The sequence below is a fragment of the Grammomys surdaster genome, unplaced genomic scaffold, assembly GCF_004785775.1.
Source record: "Grammomys surdaster isolate TR1022 unplaced genomic scaffold, NIH_TR_1.0 330, whole genome shotgun sequence".
Lineage (NCBI taxonomy): Eukaryota > Metazoa > Chordata > Mammalia > Rodentia > Muridae > Grammomys > Grammomys surdaster.
In genome coordinates, this window is record NW_021604749.1 from 3,805,079 (window position 1) to 3,829,892 (window position 24,814).

A 24,814-nucleotide genomic window follows, 5' to 3' on the forward strand; every position below is an offset into this window, starting at 1 on the left:
AGGAGACCCAGTGAGGTTCCAGTACTGACAGCATATCAGAAGCCAGAGGCCTCCAACCAGACCAATGGCTCATTGCAATGATTATTTGCAAGCAAAGAAGTGTGGACAAAAGCGTGTATTATGGGACACAGTGTGACACACTACAGCTTCCACAACAAGATTTTTTTTTCCTCTGTTAGTGAGGAGGTTGCAAAGATGGAGGGTGGGTGCAAGGGGAGGGGGGATGGGTGGGATTGGGGTGCATGATGTGTAAGTCACAAAGAACTAATAGAAGTTTTAAAACAAAACAAAAAATATGTCAGCCTTCCCTACAAGGCAATAATGAACTGTGGTTCACCCATGTGTGTCCACATTTAGTCTGTGCACGTGCTCGTCAGCTTACTGCAGGTTGCAGGGTCGACCATAAAGTCCACCTAACTGATATTTCCCACATGCAAAGTTCTTTCTCAACAGTACAATCTTAGAACCAGAAGGCCCTTTTAAAGATATGGGTTACAACCCCTCAATGTATATCAGAAGAAAGTTGTCAAGTGAGATTTGCAAGATGCCCTGGTATGTGAGTGGTAGAATCCCACATAATCCCTCACAGGGCTACTGGCCAGAAACTGTTTGTTGATGGATAAGTAGAAAGCTAGAACCAAAGTTTGGCTGTTCCAACTACTGTATCAACATCCTACACTGCCTGTAACTCCAGACAACTGTAGATATTCCCAACCCTGGTGTGACAACTCCAAGAGCCTGACCTAATTAATTTTCATTTAATTTTAACAAGAGAAGGATCTAGAGATGGTCAGTAACAAAGGTATGAATGGAAGTGGAATCTTGGACCTCACCAGGGAAGTTTCCTGGGAGTTACTTTGGTTAATCCTAGTTTCTGCAGTTTGGCAAAGGAAAGGCTAGAAAAAGAGAATATTCTATATAGTTGACTGTGACTCTCCTGCCAAGCATGCATAGGTCGAATAGGGAAACCAAAAAGAAACAATGTGTTCATGACCCCATGGTACAAGGCCAAAAGGTGAGATTTCCTACATCTCGTTGTGCTATGCTAGTTCTCTCTGGGAAGTCTCTTGTGCCAGTTATTACTGCTACTGACATTAGGTGCCATAACTGAAATTTTAGGAATAAACCCTATTGAAGTCAAAATTTGAGTCCCTCTTTGTCTCTGATTCCCATGCTCTGAACTCCCTCTGAAAAGCTATGTGGTCCCTAAATTTGCAAGCTAATGCTAAAGAGCTGCTTGCATTTCAATAGGAGATTCTTAATCACAGGGCTCCCTAAAGCTGCCTCTGACCTATTAATGCGTGACTATCAGATTGCAAGTTTGAGTAAAGCAGGTGGGAAAATCCTCCTGATCCTTCTTGAAGACACTCAATCATGCTGAGTCCCACCACTTAGGTATTCCACCCAACCCAGGGTAACTCACTGATAAGGGCTGTCACAATCTCTTCCATGTTCTCCAGAAAGCTAGTGAGGTGCTGGGAGAAAGACAGATGTGGGGAGGTAACCTGGGCTACCACGGCTGCAGCTTCAGCTCGAGTGGCCTCCGAGTGGCTGTCATCAGTCAAGATGTCTGCCAAGCACAGGATACCATCCACCTGCAGATGGAGAGAAAGAACTTCCTAGTGTAGCTTGAAAGGGAGAGTGTCACTGCTTGTGACAGTCATGAGACAGAACCAATTCCTCTCACCCTTTTGAGAAGAGTTCATACTCCCTGTTGAGTCAGAGAAAATCTGAGAAGAGCCCCTTCCCAAATGACCCAAAGTTACTTCTGCTTTGAGCCCAAGAAAGATAAGTGACCCCTCGTAGACTTTCTAGATAGCAGACAGCAAGTCAAGTGTCTAGGGACTGACCTTGGCCAGGCATCACTGCAAACTGCAGTAGAGACAATGGTTACTTAGGGATCTTCTGACCTTGAGCTCCAAGCCAGGCTCCATCTTTTATGCTGTGTGACTTCACATCCCTGACACTACTCCCTCAGACATCAGCAAGAGGTCAGCAGATGGTCAAAACAGTTGATGCCTTACCCAGACCAGTCTCTCCTGTCATTTTCACCTTTTACAGCCATGTTCATCCCCCCCGCCCCCCCCCCCCCCGCTCTGGTCCTCCACTGCGTTTCCCTTGGAAACAGTGTACTGCTTCCGTGGAAACCTTGCTCTCCCTGCCCAATCAGAGAGCTACAGGTCTTGTGGGAAACATATGTCAGAAAAAAAGGCTTGTTTCCTAGGCCTGCCACAGTCAGACCTGATCCTGGCACAGTAACGGAAGACATGGCTAGAGTACCTATAGTATGCCAGGTTCCACACTTAGTAGAGTGTCATTGTATCACTGTGTCAAACACTCTCATGTCACAGAAAGGAAAACTTACAAAATATTGTTCAGCCTCCTGGATTCTTAACTTTCAAACTCATGGATTTGTGACTGAATGTTCTGCTCTTCAACACCTGGGTTCTGAAAAGAACTTCCTCCTGAGAGGTTACACCTGAGCTTAAAACCCACCCTCCACCAGGAGTCAGTGGGTGGGCTTTAGAGGAAGGGGGCAGGGTCTTGCTACAGTGTACCTTGAGTTCCTCCAGGAGCTAAAATGTTAGGAGGTTGAGGGAGGACCAGCACTGAAGGTGGAGTGGAGGCCAGGGATGAACAAGGAGATGCCCTGACTGATGTCTGCCATCTGCTACTGACTTAAGCCCCGTCTCTACATCCTTACTTCTAGCCACTAGCTCTAGTGGCCCCCAGAGCTTGCCTCTCATTTGATTAATCACCTCCACCTCCACCTCCACCCCCAGTCCTGCACCTCCTCTTAAATGGCTCTTGGGATCTGAGAGGTCCATTAGCTGTGAAAGCCATTGGCAATTTCAGACTCAAAGGAGACAAATGTGGAAACAAGAGCCCAGGGAACAGTCCACAGTAAAACCCACCTGGATGTGCTTAATAAAAGGAACAAACAGTAGTCAGCCGGCCCCTGGCAGGACTGGACTCAGGCCAGGTATTTTATTAATAGGCCTTTGGAGAGGTCTCTTTGAGCCCACAGGGCAGCTGTAGGCCTAAAAACAGGAAGCAGCTCTATTGCCAACATAAGAAGCCTCTCAATTGACTGGCTCACATCCCCTTTCCTCCTTCGAGCATCAATCAAGAGTATTGCTAAGAAGCTCCGAGGTCCCTAATGGGAAAGTATCTCCATCGATCCGATGCTCTCAAACTTGTTGACTATAGTTACTGCTGCTACCCTGGTCTCTGAATCAGTTGAAACAGCAGTTAGACTCAAACAAGTATGCTGCCCTGATGCTCAGCAAATCTGAGTTGGTGGTCCCAGGACCCAGTGAAACCCAAGGCCCAAATATGAACCCATCTGCCCAGGCTAGAAGTAGGTCTGTGGCCTGATAAGTACAGACCAAGTGCCCAGTCCTGTGCTTTTTTTTTTTTTTTTTAAATAGGAGCCAAATTTCCTTGTTTCTGATCCTGCTGATTTCCCTCACCTGCCACTAGCAGGCTGCCACACAAACCGGTCTCTACACATACCACCAGGTCCAAAGCTCCAATCCAGTCCAGTCACTACAACTTATCACCAAGGGTTTCCTATTACTGGGTTATGAGATTTTTAGCACTCATGCCAATTTCTAGAATATCAGAAAGGGCAGACACTGAGGCTAGACCTATTAGTCTGAACCCTGACTACCTCTTACAACCTGAACAGTCTTCTTTTTCCTTTGAGCCTTTATCCTAAAATTCAATGCCAGTGTTAATGGCTTTCATTTTTCTTAAGATGAGTATTTGAAACATCAACTTGAATGGAATATTGCAATTATTCAATGAGAGTCTACATGGGCAGTGCCCGCCATGGTGAGGCCATCATTCTATCTTCAACCCACCTGTGGCTTAGCTCTCTCCTGATGCCTGGAGGCCCTCTCCTCAATTCTGTGTGACTCAGAGACTCAAAGACTCCTTCTGAGGTCCCTTTAGGCAGTCTTTTCCATAAGTTAGGCCTCTGGTTAACTAGTTAGTCAGCTTTCCTTCATTGGTACAAAATACTAGGAAAAATTGCCTCACTAGGAGGTTAGGTTTGTCTGGGCTCCTGGTTTCTGTGTTTTTGTGTCCCTGATAGCCTCTTTGCTTCAGGCTCATGGCAGCACAGTGAATCATGGGAGCCTGCTACAGGGGAGGCCCGTTCACCTTATGGCAGTCAGCTGGTTAAGAAAGAGGAAAAGCCAGGGTTCCGGGGTCCTGTTTTCGGGCAATGCTGATGTTCTGACTTCCTTCCATTAATCCTTACCAGCTCCCAGTAGCACCACAGGCTGGCAGAAATAAGAAAAAAGCTGGTGTTGAGGGAGAGGTGGGGGAGAACAATAAGTTCGCAGAGAACTCGTTCACTCTCATTTGCTCTTCCACAGTCCTTACTCCTACAGCTGAGACCTCTCTCCATCTTGGCTTCCTCTCTCAGAACTCCAGCATGGTTCATTTCAAAAGCTTGTGTCATCTTCAGCTCGTAGCTTCTCTCTACTTTCTCTCTTAGCCTCTTCCCCTTGACAGCTACGTACCAGCTTTTGCGGCCACTCTGTGTTGTATTGGAAACTGGACTCAAATCCACATAGCCTTGATGTCTTACTCCAGTGACACTCAGAGTTAAATCTTGCCCCTTTTCCCACAGGATGGACATCTATATTTCCAAACCCCTATTGAGTCATTTTATGTTTATTTCCAAAAATAGTTAGTATGGATGAGTGCTTCATGAGTGCTTCAAATCTAATTTGTTTAAAGCTGAAGTGTCATCCCCATTTCCTTCTTACCTCCTATTTCAGACCCAGGTCAGGTCACCTACCTCCCCAGACAGAGGCCATCTCTGTCTTTGCAGCTGCCAAACCACTGTGATCTAATCATAATCACATGTATCCCCAGTATGGTCTCTTCAGGTGACATGCACATTACTCTCTAGTTTGAGGCCCTCAGGGTAAACCCTGCACTGATCTCTCTAGGTCCTTGACACCCAGCAGAGGATTCAACAGCCAGACTATAGTATGGAAGGCACAATGAGGAAACAAGCAGAGAATCAAGGAGATTAAGATTACTCAGGCCACACAGGACAGCATGTTAACTCTGGTCCTTGTTTCTAATCTCCTGGACCATGCCTCCCTCTATGGAGCCTTTGAGAAAGAAAGTGAGGAGCTGGAGAAATGGCCAGGTCAAAGGAGGTCATTCAGCTCAGCTCCTATGAAAGGCGGAGGAGCAGTCCTGCCTGAGGCCAGCTCCTTCAAACACTAGTCCAATTTCAGGACTGTCTCCAGCCCCTAATTGCCTGTTTCCCATCGCTAGTCGTAAAGTTGGTGCCAAGAGAGTCTTCTAACCAAAGCACTTACACATTCCTAAGGAAATGGCTGCTGAAAGCACTTACAGATAATTAGCTCTTACATGGAGTGGGGTGGGCCTGGGCCTGGTGGGTGGGTGCATATGTGGAGATGAGGTTGGTCCTGGGACCTGTACAGCAGGGCTCATGGACCTGGAGTCTGGCACACAGAGATTCTCACTGAGGGTAGAAGAAATGTGAAACTCAGGCATCTGGAGCACTCAAAGTGGAGAAAATGATGTCAAATTTATGAGTATCAGTCTCCCATTGATTGCAAAAAAAAAAGTGTCAGAGATCAGAGATGGCCATTATACACTATTGAAGGAACACGGGTTGTATATGAAGGCCCATCATATACATCGCTGGTGCTAGTCAGACATCTTGATGTTGTATTAGAGCATTTGTTTTGCTTTTGCTTTGTGTTTAGTTTTCAGTCAATGTCAGAGATGGCTTATAACAAAGAATTGTATAACTGTGATGAAAACTTGATCATAAGAAAAAGTACCAAGAGTTTCAGAGTCTCTTTCCTCCCTCTCTCCTTCGATCCCTCCCTTACTTTCTCCCCCTCTTCCTTCGCCTCCCACACCCCTGGTTGAGTATACACTAGCCTCAATCTTAAAAATCTTCCTGCACAAGCCTCCCAAGTGCCTCAATGCCAGGCATGCACACTATGCCCAGCTCCTAAGACTGCTAATTACCTCCTTCATGACTCCATCTACCCAAACATCTAAGATCTACAGAAAACGTCAAAACAAATGAGAATTCTAAAGAGACTGAAATCCTGTTCCTGGGTCCAGGAAGAATGTGTCAGTTCCTCTAGAATATCATACGTTAAAAGGAAATTTTAATTCTGGTCAGAGAGAAACACAAAGACAAACAGAAGCCAAGGACAAGGCAGAGTATCATGTGGTTCCGAAGCAGAAAGCAAAATATGAACAGGTTGAGATAAGGTTTAGGATAAAGTCATGGCAAAGCCTGTGGTCCGAGGCCCCCTTATAAAATGATATACTTGTTTTAGACTTTTGGCAGAGATGTCAACTCAATAAAAATCCACAGAAAGTAAACAATCCTCCAAAAGGTAACAACATCCTCCCCTAAGCCAACATATCCAGGCTCTACTTCACCTCTCCTGTTATTTCAATCACAAGTGAATAAACACAAACATAAAATCATAATAGAAAATGGAAGAGTGGATAGCAGGGATATGTGGCCACTCTCAGGGGAAAGAAAGCCAATAAGAGGGAGGAAGATGCACAGGCAAAGAAAGTAGGAAGAAGTATCTTTAGTGGAAAGCAATCATGGCTTGAATCACTCGGAAGTATAACTAGAAAATAATTCCTTTGTTAGCAGAGAATTTTTCCTTAAAGCACATTTCAAATAAAAGTGTGGGAGTGGTTGTTCCTTCATCAGTGTTACTAGCTTTGTACTATATGAAAATGCCAAGTTTTCAACAAACTTCCATGGAGTCCCAGCTGGCACCTGGGTTGTAGACAAAGTGCTTAGGTCAGTGATTACCAGATGATAAGTGCCATCATCTGGGGAAATATTAAAAATTATAATACTAGTTGGACATAGTGGCTTATGTCTTTAATCCCAGCACATGGGAAGCAGAGGGAGGTAGATGTCTAAGTTTGAGACCAGCCTGGTCTACAAAGTAAGTTCCAGAACAGCCAGGCTGCACACACACACACACACACACACACACACACACACACACACATATAATGAATTTTTATTTTAATGACCTACCTTAAAAATTCTTTATGTAAGTCTAATGAACATCTTGGGTTGAGTACCAGTGTCCTGGGACAGTTGTAGTACAAGAGAGTTGACACAGCCTTCAGAGTTTGGAGAGTGCCTGCTTTCTAACTTGACTTCCTCAAGAGACATCATACACAGCAATGAACTAGTCAATGATACATTAGCCTTTTTTTTTTAATTCTGTAGCAAGACAACGGAATCCATCACCTGCATTTTCATCTCACCAATGTGATCACACAAGAAAAGAAACAATGGTTGAAAAGAAGCAAACCTGCTATTCTTTATACTGCCCTTTATACGTGGTTCAGATGTGCAGAAAAATGTGAAGTGGTCAGCACTCTACTAAAATGTCTGAGCAGATCCAGCACAACCACTGGATACAGAAAGATTTCAAAAAATAGTTAAAGTATCACGTATATTACCATAAAACATGGCTATGAATAAGTATTTAAAAGATCTATGGGGGTGCCCAATCCACAAGTCCACACTAAGGAGAAAGGTGTGTTATGTTCATTGATCAGACTACCCTACTTGTTTGAGATGTCAAACATACAGAAATATAAAGGACTCTTAATTAAAGTACTGGCAGGTATTTTGTAGACTCCATCAAGCTGGTTATAAAATGAATATAGAAATATAAAGATTTGCCAATATGATCTTAAGGAACAAAGAGAGTATTTGTACAACTCAACACTGAGGGTTTTTTGTTATTGTTGTTGTTTTTTAAAAATTGGGGGACTAAGTGTTATATTGGTAAAAGGATGATCCAAGAAAACTATGAGAGCAGACAGGCTGTATTCATCACTTTGTCTACATGAAGTTATCACTTTGACTTGGGGATGGTCTTTTCAATAAACGGCTTAGGCTCAACTGACTAACTGTATGTGTGAAAAACTAAAAGAGTTTAGTTTCACACCAAGAGAAGTGAGTGATAAGTCAGAATGTGGACAGCAAACCAATGAGCCTCCCTGTGATGACTGGCTTCGTTGAGTGTGCACAGCCCAGCATGGGAAGAAAGTCTCAATAAGGAACTTTCTAAACCAGATTGGCCTGTGGGTCATGTCTGTGGGGATTTGTCTTGATTGATAACCAGTTTAGGAAGACCTGGCCCATTTTAGGTGGCACCAATCCCTAGGCAATATAACAAAGAAGGAAACCAGCTGAGGACAAGCAAGCAAGGACCCATACATTCAATACTCTCTGCTCTTGACTAAAAATATTATGTCACCAGCTCCTTAGAGCTACTGCACTGGACAGCCTGACCCCCAGTGACAGACTGTAATCTAAAATTGCCGACTCAAACAAACCCTTTCTCCCCTAAGTTGCTTTTCACAAGAACAGAAATGAAACAAGGACAGTGTCAAACAAAATACAGAAGAATATCCTCAGTGTTCTGGAGAAAGCGAAGATTTCTTAAATAGACAGAAGCAGCACTCACTATAAAAAGGAAGATCAATAAATAGGACCTTAACAAAATCAAGAATTTCTATTTATCAAATGACAACATTAAGAGAATGATAAAGCAAACCACAAGCTGACAACATTTATTCTCGATATATCTATCTGAAAAGTGATTTGTGTCTAGAATGCATTTTTAAATTTATAAATCAATAAGGCAAGATAAATGATCCAATGTTTTTTAATGAGTAAACATCTCAGACTGACGTTTCAACAACAACAACAACAACAAAAACCCCAAGATAACAAAATGGACAACAAGGATATGAAACAGTGCTCTGAATAGTTACTTATCAGAGAAACGGGGGGCGGGGGAGGACTACCTCATAAATCTACAAGCATCTTTGTCTGTGCTTCTGAACTGGTCTAAGAAGAGGCCCCAGCACAGCTCTGGAAATTGTCTCCCTTCCCTGTGAGCCTCCTCTTTTTCCTCACAGTCCTTCCCTCTCTGCCAGGGACCAACAGGCTCATCACCACTTGCTCTACACTGTCAGTACCAGAATGTCAAAGGAAGGGCATCCTTCTGGTCCAGTTCCACTCTGATCTGCACTGATGCTCACAGATGCTCACAGTCTCCCATTTCCTTTTGCTGCCAGAAATCCTGTGACCCTTGTTCCCCTCCTAAAAGTGTTTCTCCACTCAAAAGCCAAAGGACAGTCCAGCATTGGCAGCCAAAAGCATCACTCTACCCCCAGTCAATTCTCCTTTGTTATGTTCCCTAAGGTGCGGCCTCTCTTTACCACAGCACCAGCATCATGTTCACACCCAATTTTCTATTTTTTCTGAGTCCTTTGGGTTTTAAGGAGGAAGTGCACACTAAGTAACACTTTATCCACAGACCTGAGTCTTCCCACCCCTGGTCACCACCACACAGAGAAGGAAGGGAGCTTTCCAAAGCAGGACACAGGGTCAAAGGACTGCAAGTTCTGCCGCAATGGCTTCTCTGGAAGCATCCCCACACATACCCGGAAAACAGGTACCAGAATTCCCAGCTGAGAGAGTCAACACCCCCTCATTTTCCTACATCACACTGTGTCTTACAAAATTCATACTCGACATGATGCCAGAAAACTTACTAAATGGTATTTGGGAAATGTCCTTATGGTTCTTTAGAGAACCAGTAGCCAAGAGAGAACAGGCCTCACTGCTAATGCCAGAGTGGCAGCCTCTACCCGGAAAGCATCCCCAGTCTCAAGTGCTTGTTCTCTATCTCATCTGTCTCACACTGACTCCGCATCCTGGACCACTAGCTTCCTATGTCTATCCTATGCCTATTGTCATAGATGCAATGACTTGAATCTGGGGTCTGAGGAGGGAAAGAGGAGACTCTGGGACAAACCATGAGTCCCTAGAGTGCAATGGGACATAGCTCATATCCCACAGAAGTATATTCAAATATTTTAGCCATTCTTTCCTTGCTGAAGGACCGACCCACACTCTCCCATCTGCTGCCTTCACTTCACACAGGTCTCTGAAACTGCTAGCAGAGGCTTTGCAAGGAAGACTGTCTATACCTAACCTCACCCCTATGACTGGTAGTAGGAATAACGTGGCTATGTACTGTGTGTGTGTGTGTGTGTGTGTGTGTGTGTGTGTGTGTGTGCAAGGAAAGTCAAAGCAGCTATCAAGATAGTGTCCCTTGGTGGGGAAGCCCAGGCAGAGCTCTGGGTAAGAGTATCAAAGAGGCAAGAGAGTTGTTCGGAAGGAGATCAGAGCTGACTCTGAACTTAAAGTCAACAAGCAGAAGTGAGAAAAAAACAAAAACAAGAAAACCTTCCATTAAGATGGTCCAGCAGAGGCAGAGGCCTCACATGAGAATACACCACACAAGGGGCCACAGGTGTCTGTACTAAAAGCATGCAGAAGATAATCACTCCAATTTTACCTCAAAAGAGCTAGGAGGGGTTCAAGGTTACATGTGTAGCTGGACAGCATCTCAGTCCTGCATGCCAGTGGGCAGTGACTGCAGGGAACGTGCTTAGTCATAACCTGAGAGACAGGAGGGTTTCTGTGCCCACAGACATACTGCAGAGCCAGAGGCCTGGCCTGATGACCTGAGCTTAATCCCCTCAACCCACATAACGGAAGGAAAAAAAGACTTGCTCTTCCAAGACCTCCTGTCCTTTGACCTCCACATGTGCACCTTGGCATGTGAGCATGGTCACTCTATTACACATGATTGGTTAATTAATTAATTAATTAATTAACTAACTGTAAAAGACGCATAGCTGATCCTCTGGGGAAGCCTCAGCAATAGGGGTTAGGGACATAGTAGATTGCAAGATCTGTCTGCATCTTTCACCTAGAGGATAATATCCCTGTAAGATACACTGGTTGTCTTGAATTTTAACCGCTGCCCGCCTCGTACATCACAGTATATATCTTCTGGTCCTAACTGCTGATGCTGGGGCCCAGAGCCCAGTAGCCACGGCAGTTCCAGGAAAATGCCTGCCCTAGGCAGCCTGACAGGGCTGCCAGTGGAGCTCTTGTCCGCCAGGGGCCGCTGTTGCACAGCACATTGGTGTCCCATAGAGCCCCAGTGTGAATCACTTAGGTATCCAGACTTCCAGGCAGCTCCAACCCTTCAAATTCAGGTTGGAAAACTGCAGCTCCCAGCTAGCACTCTGAACAGTACTGGCCCACCATATCAGTGGAATCCTAATAAAAGCAAGAGGGTACACGGGATGTTGGAGGGGGTAGGGGGGCAGTTGGATTCTACTTTTTGAAGTCTTAATCCTCTCTGTTCCTCCTCCGGGAGATGACTGGAAGTTAGATTGTAAGGGAAAGGGGAAGAGCCACACTCCTTCAGAGAATATTGGGTCACGGTTTTCCCCTCCTCTGCCCTGCCCCAGTCAGAGCAACCCAGCTAGCAGCTGACTGTAGCCCTGAGGCTCTCGGTTCAGTCCCAGCCTGTTCCCAGGGCAGCTGAAGTCATTGTATGGGGTGGAAGTAGCACTTGAGCCCCAGAGAGGAGAGGGCAGCGTCGGGGGGGCGGGGGGCGGTGGGAGTCTGTTTTCAAGCACACCTGTCTCTTAATCAAGAGCCTCTCCTAGGGAAAGAAGGGTCTGTGAGTCAAATCAAAGACCTGGCATCCGCAGCCCCCTCTCCTCACACAGCCTCACTTAACTATCAGGACTGGAACTAGCAAAGTAAGCCCCTGCCTGGTGCTGGGGCTGCACACTGTGGCCACTATCGCCACTTTCGAATCGTGGAGTGGAGGAGGAATTTATGTGAATGAGACAGGATTAGCACAGGGCTCCCAGTTTGGGTTTGTGCCTCCCAGTGTCTACTCTTGTCAGCTTCAACTTAAACTTTTGTAAAACAGAATGGAGGCGATCACCACTCCCTGTCTTACTTGAATAACAACCGTGAGATTCAAAAGGGCAAAAGGATGGGAGAAACCGCTTAATTTCTTTTAAATGTACTATTTCTGACTCATAACCGCTGAGCAGAGCACAGTGGAGAGAGACTCCTAGCAAGCAGGCAATGGGGCCCTCCCCACCGCTACCACCAAGCCCATTTCTTCCTGCCCAGGGTCTTTGCCTAGACCTCCCTGTCTCTATTTTCCATGCACCCCAGAGCATGAAAGGTGAGTTGCTGAATGAGGTAAGCAGCCGTTTCCCTTCTCACATCCACCCATACCCCAGAGATTTTTCCTTGGACTTAAAATTGAGTGCTTCTACCTCCCCTGATCATCCTTAATTTCTTTATCGATTTTCATTAAACTCTCTTTTTGGCTCCAGGACACAGTAAACTAACTTCTTATTTCTCACCAAAAAAGAGGGGGTGATGGGATAGAAATAAAAGAATGTTCTTCAGGAAGTAAGACTTTCTCTTGTCTAATGCTAAAGAGAAACTTCTAGAGCTGTCTTGAGAGCTGGCTAAAGCTGGCTGACCACTCGGCTTGGAAAGTTCCCAACCCCTTATGGCCTTAGACCTGTATCTTTCTGTTTTGCAGGTCCAGCTCCTCATCTGGACCATGTGCTCAGTTAGCACTAAGCCTGATCTTTGGTCCCATTCCTTGAGTCAGCAGTACCTGGCCCTTACTTTAGTCACATCTGGAACTCTCCTATGGCCATTGCAAAATCACTGGCACCCAGTCTCTTTGGGGGGACAATGCAGAGTCTCCATAGACCACCCTGTAGGACAAACAAGCTAGACATAGGCAGCATACGTCCCATGCACAGATTCCAACTGGAGACTCAATGTATTGCTACCCTCTAACAAGAGAAGTACCACTTCATTGCACAGAAGACAATGCCAAAAGTCAGAGGGAAGTAACTAACTCCTTGGGACTCTTTCTTCCTCCACAAACCATGCAGCTCTTGGCAATGCCAGTCTGTGGTGTCAGGAAAGCAGCTCTGACCTGTGAACCCTGACAGAGTTGGGAGTGTCTGCTCTCACTCCATTCTGGGATCTGGGTCATCTTGCTCTAGCCATCTCCCAAATGTGGTTCTGAGAACACTACCATCTCTCTGGGCTCCCCTGATTCGCTAAGCATGGAGTCCCTCAGATCAATGGACAGCCACAGTGTCCTTTGCATCTCCAAAGACTGCTTTCCCCTGCTACCTCTAAGCACCTCTATACACCCACTGGGACAAGGTCTCCACTGGCTTTTTGGGTCTCTTTCACCAGGAATCCAGTAATTCTGAAAGGAGGGGGGCCTCCTTGAGGTCACAAGCCAGCCTCCACTCTATCTGTACTTTCAGGCTCTCCACACTTGGCCTTTGGAGCAAACTGCTTACCTTCTATCCTGAGCCTAGCATGGGATCAGTTAGTGAGACATGACTGTCTGCCAAGGACCAGGAAAAGCATGGCTGACTTCTAGAAGTGTACTGATCCTGGTACCAAAACAGAGTGGAGCCTGTGGCTGAAATAAACTAGATCTCTACAGGAAAGACTCTTTCAGTCTTCTGGAAAGACCTTCCCTGACCAACACCTTGAGCCTAGCTCCAAGGGAACCATTCCTTTGCAGTCCCCATTTCAGACCGGCTACACCACTTCCTCCTATAGACAGTAGCCTCCCAGAGTCCAGTCTGTCCCAAAGCCCTTACCATTAATACTGCCCCCGCCACAATCATGAGAACTGTGACTCAGTCCCACTGTGCACTAAGTGTCATATATATAATAGTCCCATGAGATTTTAGTGCTTTTAAATCAGGAATGTGCCCAAGAGGTTCAGGAAGTTATCCCAAGTAACTTGCAAGTTCTCCAAACTTACCAAGCATGGAGAATCAAGTTTAGATGAAGGACAGCCTGCCTCTCAACATCTGCAGGGCTCAGCTGCACTGGAAAGATGGCTTCCCAACAGACACATGATGAAAGGACAAGTCTGGAGAGTGAGCATTGGACAGTATGAAGGGGCAAGTGGGTGGATTAGAAGTGAAAGACTGACAGCCAGAAGGAAGAGGCAGCAGTGAGTGACTTAAAGCAGGTGACTGAAGGAGACCAGGACTTTATCAACCCTTAGCAATCTTACTTGGAGGAGAGGAATGCCTATCATTTCTTTTCCTTTTGGAGTGGGGGCCAGGGGACCTGAGTTAAGTCACAGGAATTTTTTTAGTGTTCTCCGAGTATTCATGAAGCAAGCAAGGCAGGGATGCTGAGTGGCTTTGGAACCACGGCTTAAATCCTACCTCTTACATTTGCTAATCAGGTGACTTTTGACAAGCCACAAAAACTGTCTATGATTCTGGCTCCTCATCGAGAAGAAGGAGGTGTTTACAGTGTTTGGCCCATAAGTCACTGGTGTGATATTGAAGGCACATGTGCACTGGAATAGCCCAGGCCCCAGTACACAGCGTCTCATTGGTTACCATCCTTTTCCCTCATCTTCAGAAAGCAACATCTGACATTCAGTCAACTCAGCCCTGGAAAAGATGAGCTAAAGAATCCTAGCGTTTTTATGAGCAGCGTCAGATGGGGGCAATGAACTGCCTCCAGCCATTGCAGCTGCAGCTTTCAGCTGTGAGCATGAAAGTACTGCTATGTTTCTTCTTTGGTTTCCTCCTGCTACCCCCAAAGTTCACTAAAGCCAAGCATCTGACTGCCTCTGAAGGTCTGGTTATCTCAGTCCACCTACTTACTCCTCTATGTTACCTACTGAGCCCTACCAAGCCAGAATGAAAGAAAATAAGAAGCAAACCTCATCTGGCCATTTAGTCACTATTCAGGAAAGATTTCCAGGAGCCAGCATGATGGTGTATTACACATCACATAAGCTTAGCCATTCCCTTCATTGAGTTTATCTGTCTCGTCACCATGCAAGCAAGTACACACAACACATTATACATTCACATTCAGTCAGTACCCTGGGAAGGAGAGAAATGATATTTGCTTTAGTCTTGGGTTCTAGGATTTGGTTTGAACTCTCCCACAACCTTAACTGTAAGTCTTTAAGCAGGTAGCTTCTCTCCTCCAAGCCCAGTTGCTCACTGAGTAGCTCAGGCATGGGCACCATTAACCTCAACCTATTACCCCCAATCTAGTGCTCTCAGCATGTCACTAAGTGCAAAAGCTAATAACCAAGTGGGAGGAAAGCATTCTGCTATCTTGCTAATGTGACCTTACACAAATGGCTTCCCCATTCAGAGACACACCCTTGAGCTGTAAAAGATGCAGACTCACTATTCATCCTCCACCTCAACCAAGAGCACTTCCTACTCCTCTGCCTGCTCATGGGAATGGATTTGGAAAGAGGCAGGGTGAGAATGCAGGTGACTGGTTGCCTGTGAGTCCAGACCTAAGCAAAGAAACTGGGGAAAGATTGGAGCCATCTGGGTAGATAGGCTCAGGCTATGGGACAAAGGTATGATGGGAAGAAAGCTGTTCTTCCTCAAGACAGATTCTCTAGAACAGATACATAGCACCCCAGATCCCACAGTCACCACAGCTGTCCTGAGACACACTGGGCTTTAAGTCACAAGAATATACAAATTAGGTTGGAAAACCCTAAAATATCAGTTTAGGCTCCCCCACTCTCCAGGCTAGTGTCCCTCAGATCCATATGCAGGCCCAGATTCACAGCCTGGGCAGGGGTTAGGAGTAGCTGGTGTTGGATATATTGCCCCAGGATGGGCTGACACAGAAGCACCTACGGCCTCCAGAGCATCAAATTCAAATTCTTTCTTTGACCCCACACTTCCTGTGATACATTCGTCCAACAAGCCCCTGTGGTGGTTCCAGTTCTCCTACTCAAGCTGTACAGTCCTTCATGGAATGGAGCCCTCCCCACTTACACCTGGGATACCCTTGATTGACTTGATTGGATAGGCTGACATCTAGGAAATTAGTAAAGCATACATCTGTTTGAGTCTGTAAGGACGTTTCCAGAGATAACTGACACGTGGGATTTGTGGGGAAAACCTCAATGTGGGTAGTGCTGTCCCACAGATCAAGGCCCTGAGGGAATGAAAACAAAAGACAAAAGGTCCCTCTGTCTGTCTGTCTGTCTGTCTGTCTCTCTGTCTCTGTCTCTCTGTCTCTCTGTCTGTGTGTGTGGCTTTCTTGCTTTTCATAGCTACCATACATAAATAATAAAGTAACCAAGCTTATCCATCTCCTTCCTCTCCCACAGTGACCACTATGATGCATTGCCTTCACACAAGCCCAGTGTGATGGATCCCATCAGCCTTGGATTGAACTATGAACCAAATTCAGCCCTTTTCTCTTAAGCTGATGTTCTCAGGTATTTTGTCACAAAGATGGAAAACTGACTATCGATGGACCCAGGGGCCTCTTGTGCTTGCCACTTTCATCCACCAATGATGTAGATTCACTTCCTAGGACTTCCTGCTATGAAATGATCAACTATCCCAAACTTTCAAACCACTGTCTACCAGCTTTCCTACCAGGGCCTTGTTTGTCTCACACACTGGACTCTCTTGGTCAGTGACCCCACCCAGAAAATGCTTAGTGTCCCCTTCTGTTGCTGGCTATTTGATCACAAGTTGTGTTATTTACTAATAAATAAATAAATAAGTTTCTAGTTGTGGATGGCTCAATCCTTAGCACACACCTTTAACCCACAATGAAGGTAGAGTTAATTTGTAGAGGAAAGAGGCACCAATGTTTGAAAGTGATGTCTAATTGAGTGGCAGACAAAGTGACGAATCAGAAAGATTTGACAGGATACACCCAATTCTCACAAGATGATAGAGGAAAGGGAAGCTGCTTAAGAGAGCAGTGCAGGCAGAGAAAAAAGGAAGGAGAGACGAGGTAGTTTCACCGGGACAGTTATAGAGACAGATTGGAGAGAGAGAGCAAGCTAGACACAGGTGAAGACAGAAGGAGTCATAAAATAATAATGAGCCAGGAGATTAGAACTGATGGCCAGCGTTAGTCTGAGGCCAAGCAGAGCAAAAAGTCAGAGGCAGAGAGAAGCCAGCTTGAATCAGTCATCTTGGAGAGGACTTTGACTCAGAACAGCTGAGTTGAATCAGCTAGCCAGAGACGAAAAAGAACACAAAAAGCTGAGCTTATTCAGTAGCAAGTCTCAGAGGCTGAAAACATTCTAGGCCTAGACTAAATTGTGTGGAGACTAGAAGCTTCCAGGACTAGGCTTAGATTAGCAGACAAAGGCAACAAGCCTCAGAGAAAACAATTATACCCTATCATTCCTGGTTAGACCCCAGAGTCACATTCTACTTCAGATTATCAGTCAATATCCCTGATAGTCCCTTCTGATAAGTGCCTGGTAGACACACATTAGGATAGACTTGCTATAGGAAGAAGACCAGATGGCTACACCAAGCTCCTAACCCAGCTGACTCAAAGACTTCAGCCCACGAGTCAGCTGCCTTTACCTTCTCCAGCTGATGAACACCCTCTTCTACACAGCAGATAGAGGCCAGTGTGCGGAGTGCCTGGGGGTACAAGCACCGGAAGCTGTCCTGCCGGCAGACCTTGAAGAGGGCTACAACCCCACCTTCCTGTGGAGAAGAAGAGAATGATCTTACTTCATAATCTTCCCTAGATTGACTCAATAATAACTGACAGCCCTCATTTGGTAGACAAGTTTTGGATCACTCTCCTCACACATTTAAACTGTCCATCCCTGATTGTCCAGTTGAAAGTATGGTTTTGGGGCCAGCAACAGATGTTTTGGTAGAGTTGAAAATCAAGACCCTTCAGGTCAGCCCTCACAAGAGCCAGCTTGAAGTCACCAATACAGGTACAGTAAACTGGTGAAAGTAGATAAAAGGACAGAGTCTGGAATTCAGCACCTGTTTCTAATCTATCAGCCATGATGTTTCTCCTTGCTCTTTCCTCTGTCATGGAAGGAAGGCAGAAAAGGAGTTTTATATCAAGTCCAATATTCACCATACAATGGAAAAAATGAGTCACTAAAGGCCATATAGGGAAAGCAAGCCTATATGCCCCACATCTACTTCACCCTTACTCCTGCTTGTGGAAGAAAACAACTGTTTTCAAGACACTCCTGCAGCTCTTGAGCATGAGTCTTTGTCTTTGGTTGGAACTGCTAATGGAATCTTTCTCTCTCATCTTGTGGAGACCACCCAGTAGTGTGCATCCCAGAAGGAATATGGGCATAAGAAATATTCTGTAATCACACCATCCTCCCATGTATAAAGTGAGCACCAACAGACCATACAGGGGACACACCACAGTACTCACAGACCAATGGCAACAATACCTTGTGAATCCAGAGACAAAGTTGGTACTCCCTCTGGCTTTGACTCCTTCCCCCTTTCTCCATTTTTTGAGGACTAGAAGGTTCTTAGAGGTGGCACTGAGTGAGCAGGGGATCTAAGCCCTCAGATAGTCACTTTTAACTTTGCCCATCACTTTTGAGTCTACCTATCCTGGCACCTGCTCCCAGATAATGAGAAAAATGTTATAGAAGGTAAGTTCACCAAAATACTATGCCCTGTCAGGTTTTTGATAATATACTTACCATGTTCCGGGCTCTGTTCCATATTCTGGGGATGCTGCCATGACTGGCTGAGAGAATAATAATTGACCACCCTCAGGGGAAACAAGAACCAGTATAGCCCCCATGACTGCACTGAAATAACCTTAGATCTCCCTCCCCTCCACTCAGAGGCTCAGGAGCCCTACTTACTCTAAGAGTTTTACTTCTGACCACTAGAGGGATCAAAATAAAGGGTTTCAATTCAGGGAGATGGTTATTTACTAATTCCTGATGTTTTATTTATTATTATTATTATTATTATTATTATTATTTTTGTTTTGTTTTTTCGAGACAGGGTTTCTCTGTGTAGCCCTGGCTGTCCTGGAGCTCCCTCTGTAGACCAGGCTGGCCTCAAACTCAGAAATCCGCCTGCCTCTGCTAGGATTAAAGGCGTGCACCACCACTGCCCAGCTCCTGATGTTTTATAATCTTAGCTGATTACAAACCTTCCTATCCTTACTTCCTTCTGGGGTGGTTGCTTTGATGGGGATGAGCTAAGAAAATGCATCCATAGATTCGAAATATAGTAGTTTACATGCCAGATACTGCCATGGTTCCAATCCATACTGAACTTATGGTTTGGCAGGGAAAGGAGACAGTTCTAAAATCAGGAACAAAGCTGGGCAGAGATGCAATGAAAAGAAGTCATGGGGCAGGGTTCCTGGAGCACAGAGCAGGAACCCCTCACTCTGGGAACAGTTTGTAGAATGACAAAACAGAACCCCTCTGATTTCAAATACATGTTATTATTACAATGAAACTATGCCTAACATGAGAAAAGATGCCTGTCCCTGTGATTCCTTCATTGATAATCCTTTGTCTTGCTTTCTTATTTTCCCATCAGACACCTGTATATTTCACATAAGGACCCTGCTTAGACAGTCAATAGGGTACAATCAACTTACAGAAACAAAAATAATGGGAGTTCTAAGCTGTTTGCCTCTAGCCTCGCTGGTTATCAAGTCTCCTGCAAGATATCATACATGTAAATAGATATTTATATCTGAGTCTTTTAATATTTAATCATCTAAGTTGTATAGATATAGTTTTTATTAGATTTTTAAATTGGTGATTAATATATAAATAGTTATATTGGGAGAAGGCGATGAGGAAATGGTACCAAAGGATCCATGGTTGGAGAATCTCATACAACTAGGGGTGAACCTACTAGTACTATTTTGCTGCATAGATACCATCTCTTGAACTGCTTTCTAAATGTGTATCTTCCTACCCAGAGGCAGCTCTTGGTTTTCATCAGAGAAGTTTCTTTGTGTAGTGGACAAAGAAACTCACAACCTGTCAAAGGGCAAAGACTACGTTTCTGTGGAGTGTTCAGCCTCAATTGGGATCTATCCTACCCTTTCCTCAAGAATAGAGGGTCGCTACACTCACGACCCACAGCAGCTATGGTTGTCTGCACAAGACCTATGCAAGATCAAGCTAGTCAGGCTCCCACTCCTGACTGAGGAGCTAGGGAAGTGGAGAATGGCTTCTGGGAGAAAGAGAGTCAGTTTTCCTTAAGTTCCTGAGAGATACATGCTCCGGTAGATGGCTCCATACTTAGAAGTATATGGGGGTACAAAAAGGTTATTTTCAAAAACATTTAAAAAAAATAAAGGACATGAGTTGAGAGGGGATCATAAACATCTTGGAAAAACTAGGGGTTGGGAGTAGATATAACCAAAATAATTGTGTTGCATTATGAAATTCTCAAAGAATTAATAAAATTATTGGGGTTTGGGAGGTTTGTTCTTAGCGTTTGTTGTGTTGTGTTGTGTTGTGTTGTGTTGTGTTGGACTGTGTTGTGTTTTATTTCTTAAGGAACCCAAGACCAAAGTTGGAAAGACTGTGGCAGCCTTGTTTGCTTCAGTAGGCACTGAGGCCAGCAAATCTCTCTGAGCTCTGAATTTGCATTGAGTCCTCATTGTGACTTCTCCCAAGCCTGTGAAAAATGCCTTCCCTGTCATTTTCAATTACAGAAGGAAAAAAAGTCCTAGACCCTGGCTAAGGGGATGCAGCTATCAGGTTCTGGCTCCATATCTGCTTAGCTTAGGCTAAAATGCTATGTAACTATTTCATGGGAAAAGCAGCCAAGGTGATGTGTGTGGACGGGCTTGGAGCTAGCTCTCTGGACAGTGGCATGAGAGTTAGGCTATAGCAGGTTTCCTGATCAGAAGGTGGGCGTGTCCCTTTATGAAAGATATGGAAAGGTCCAGGGTATGTGATAGAGGGAATCAGGAAGGAAAGCTACCAAGGAGTTTAGATGGATTATCTCATGGACAACCCTAGAGCCCCAGCCCAGGACCTGACAGCAGCACTTATTCTGGAGTAACACTAGGATTGCCTGAGCTAGCAGATCACACTGTTGGCTTGGGCTTGTTTAATTTTATAGAAAGCTCTGGGCTCTAAGCCCAGATGCATAACAGTATAAATTATTCAGACAGCTTGGATGAGCTGTTATGATGCTGGCAGGGGCCACTCTAGGGCGCATAGATGTTGATGTAAGGAACCACAGAGGAGCTGGGGTAACTGTGACACAGCAAGGTAGAATTTTATGTCCTCTGCTTGGGGAGAGGAGAGGGTTGCCATCATGATGATGAGATGACTGGGCTCATTCATGAGTACCTGGGTGGAGATATACTGAGAGAATAGACCTCAGGTTTCTCAACTAGAAGCAGCTTAGGCATACGAATGGCCCAGAGCTCACAGTGGGCTCCAGAAGTGTCACCAAGAAGACCACAATGGACCTGTCACTTGGGTTCCAATGTTAGTTCCTTACAAAGTATCTGAGGTAGGATGTTTCCAGCACTGAACTCCCACATGGTGTTTCTACTACTGGAACTCAACCTGCCATCTTTTAGACTGAAAAGCTGGAATGCAGTCTTGCATCCTCTCCACACTTCTACCTTCAGTCTGCTCCATCCCAAGGACCAGATGCTGTAAGGTTGAGGTGAAGATTAGGATCAGAAAACCCGATTAAAGCTCCAGTTCTATATGGACTTCTGAACTCATAACTTCAGACAAGCCCTGACCTTCTGAAAACCTGCTTCTTCCCTTTAAAGATGCGTACTATGGGGTCTGGGGAGATGGCTCAGTGGGTAAAGCATTTGGTACACAACTGTGAGAACCAGTGTTCAGATCCCCAGCACCCAGATAAATGTGAGGTTATCTGAGGAACTCTCGACAACGCCAGTACACGGAGGTAAAGACAAGGGATTCCTAGGACAAGCTAGCTAGCTAGATTAGCCAAGTCAGTGAATTCTGAATTGAGAGAAACTGCCTGCATATACAAGACAGAGGGCAATCAAGGAAAGCAGGCAACACCAACCTCAGACCTTCAAATGCATGTACCTACATGTGTAGCTGCACAGACATGTGGACCTAAACACATGCACACACACATACAGACCACATAATACACATATATACACACACAAAGACTGTAGGAATTGTAACTCTTAGCACATCCAAGGGTGGTTGTCCATCAGATGGGATACCAAGTGGAAAAGCACAGCACAGTCTCCATGTCACTAACCACAGAGACATAGGAAGTAGGACTTGGGAGAAGACAGTGAGAAGGAGGAAAGGGAAAAACAAGAGAGGAGAGGAAAAGAGAGGAGAGGAGAGGAGAGGACCACACTGCTGGGAAAAAGTTCAGAATAGCCAGGGGCATGTTGCCTTTGATGCTGTACAGCCTAGCTTAAATTCTATCAGTTCCTATTTCCCCACCTATGCAGTGGGAGTGAGATCTGACTTCTAAACAGGTCTTTGAGTAAGTTTAAACCAGCACTCACAATATATCAGGCCCATAGTAAATGCTATAAAAATGCTGTATTTTTTTTTTAAACACTGATCCATTAATCTATCACCACCACCACCACCACCACAACAACAACAACATCACCATCACAGTGACCGGTTCCAGCTTTAGAAAACTCAGGCTCCACATGTCCCCAGCTCCCACCAATGCCTCTCAGTCCTGACTTTCACCAGGCTCATCCCCAGGAATAGTTAATCATTCATTATGCAATGCACCAGGAGCCAAGAAGGAAGAAATGATGACTGAGACAGCTGGAGTTGCTGGAGCAGGGACTTTGCCTTGTCAGGGAACGACTCTAAGTTTAAGCTATTAATCTTCTGAAATGCAGAAAACATGGATAGAAAAATCTGGTTTCAAGCATGAGCTGGGCGAGGTGCTCAAATACTGTGAGTCCTGGAGGTTTTGTATGTACCAGACCACTGATGCTCATCTCAGTGGATGTGTATGGATCAAACACTGTAACTATACAAAAAGTACCAGCCTGAAGCCTCCATGGGAGGAACAACCAGAACAGTATAGGTTTTTGTTGTTTTTGTCTTTAATATTCATCAAGACTCGAGGCTTCCCTTAGAGAGGCTAAGGTGTGGCTCAAAGCATCAGGACAAATATCTGAAACTTCTAGCCATGGCTGTTAAGTCCAGGCTACTCTGGGAGCTTGGAGTTGTGTAGGCAGCTGGGAAGAGAGTGGGAGAGGTTAGGAAACGGAGGAAGCAGTGACCAAATAAGGCAAACAGCTCATCCCTCAGACTGGAGTTTGACAAAATGTGAAGTGCAGACTTGTTTTTCCACTAGCAAGATCGGACACTGTAGTAGATTAGGGATATGTCTTAAAATCTCACAGTTCACCAAGGTAAGAATGTTGGTCCCAGGGCCTGGTCAGCCTCCTGCCACAAGCTAATAGCAGGGCCAGGATGAGAACTGCCTGTGGTTCTTGCCCAGGTCTTTCTCCCACTGGGCATGCTTGGAATCAACATTAACCCAGGGTGGGTTCCAGACCTCCGAGGAGACTAACTAGCAGGAAGTTAGACACTATCTTTGGCTTAGATTCAAACTCACATCTGCCTTCTTGTGTTTTCATGAAAGAGAAACGCAGGGAGGGGTGTGGGGGGAGACATCCCAAATACCCTCCCCACTTCCTCTGCCCCAATACTATCATATACATTCAAGTAAAATCTCATCCAATGCCTCCTAAGGTCACAAAATTCACCTTGGCTATGATGCGGCACAAAGGAGCCCCCTCCTGGGTCAGGCTGAACAGGTTCCCTGTGGTAGACTCCATGATGTAGATATTGTCTGAGGTATCAATTTTTCTCACAAGTACCTGAGAGGAAAGAAAAGTCAGCCAGTTAACTCATTTTCAGCTACTCTCTGTTCTTGTTTCTCAACAGAATACCCGTGGGTCCTTGTTTCTAATAGCCTCTGTGGGATCTACAATCCTGACCCACCTACTTGAGGGAGTGATAAGACCCTAGCTGTAGGTGAGGTCTGAGCTCCACTGTAAAGTTGCAGAGATGAAGAATCATTTCATACCAATAGCACTCGGAGATCAAATGAGCTCTACTCTGGTTCCTGAAGGCCTCTGCATACCAATTGGTTGTGCTATACGTTCACAGTGGGAATAGAAACCATGGTTGAAATAAACAAGCATCAGTGTGACAGCATAGGAGGGCCCACACCTATGGCCAAAGAATTTGCTCATTTTGAATGGCTGTTAGACAGGGATCAACTCCAGTTGGTGATGGGTTCAAGGGCTGAGACAAGCATGCTTCAGTAGCATGAATCTGCCTGGGGGACATTTGCACTGGAATATAACTATGACAAATAGTGACACCAGAATTCTACTGACAGGTAGGTACCTCCAAGAGTAATGAATGCTATACTCTCCAAAGACGAAACACTCTACTGTATGTGGAGAGAGTTACATATAGGACCACAAAATTAAGGAAGAGCCAGGAAAGCCATTAACAAATAAGATATGAAGATGATTCCTAGAAGAGTTTGGCTAATTTCTGGGGGAGAGAAGCCTTACAAATTGAAATCACTTCATAATCAGCCATTAGCTTTGGCACATGTGACTTATTGATTATCAGCTATTCTTGCCTACTAATGAATACAGTTGTTCAAGTTTCCCTGGAAACTTGCATATGGAAACCTGCCTTCCTGGGCTTCCTATGAGAAGACAAAACTGCAAAATATGGGTGCAAATCTCAGGTATCCTTTCAGTGGCTCTCTGTTTGTACATATGCATGTGTGCGCACAAGTGTGTATACCTGAATATATGTGTTTGAGCATGTGTGTATGCCTGTGTGTTTATCCAGATATGTGCATGCATGTCTGTATGTGTTTATCCAGATATGTGTGCAAGCATGTATGTGTATGTATAGATAAATATATCTGTGCATGCATATGTTCATGTGTGTGCAAGAATCTGCATATGTGTATATGAATGTGATTTCTGTATCTCTCCATCTGATATTTTGATACAAAGTCTCTCACTGAACTCAGA

General features: G+C 45.0%; 1 protein-coding gene across 2 annotated transcripts in view; it reads right to left on the reverse strand.

Annotated features, from left to right (window-relative positions):
• The window catches only part of Insc (INSC spindle orientation adaptor protein), an 81,642-nt gene that overhangs the window by 19,614 nt on the left and 37,214 nt on the right, over nt 1–24,814 (reverse strand). For both annotated transcript variants that reach the window (XM_028778221.1, XM_028778222.1), the window contains exons 5-7: nt 23,516–23,629; nt 17,359–17,484; nt 1,424–1,595 (exon numbers count right to left, since the gene is read on the reverse strand). In XM_028778221.1, the coding sequence (XP_028634054.1) occupies nt 1,424–1,595; nt 17,359–17,484; nt 23,516–23,629 (412 nt within the window). The remainder of the gene's footprint in view (nt 1–1,423; nt 1,596–17,358; nt 17,485–23,515; nt 23,630–24,814) is intronic.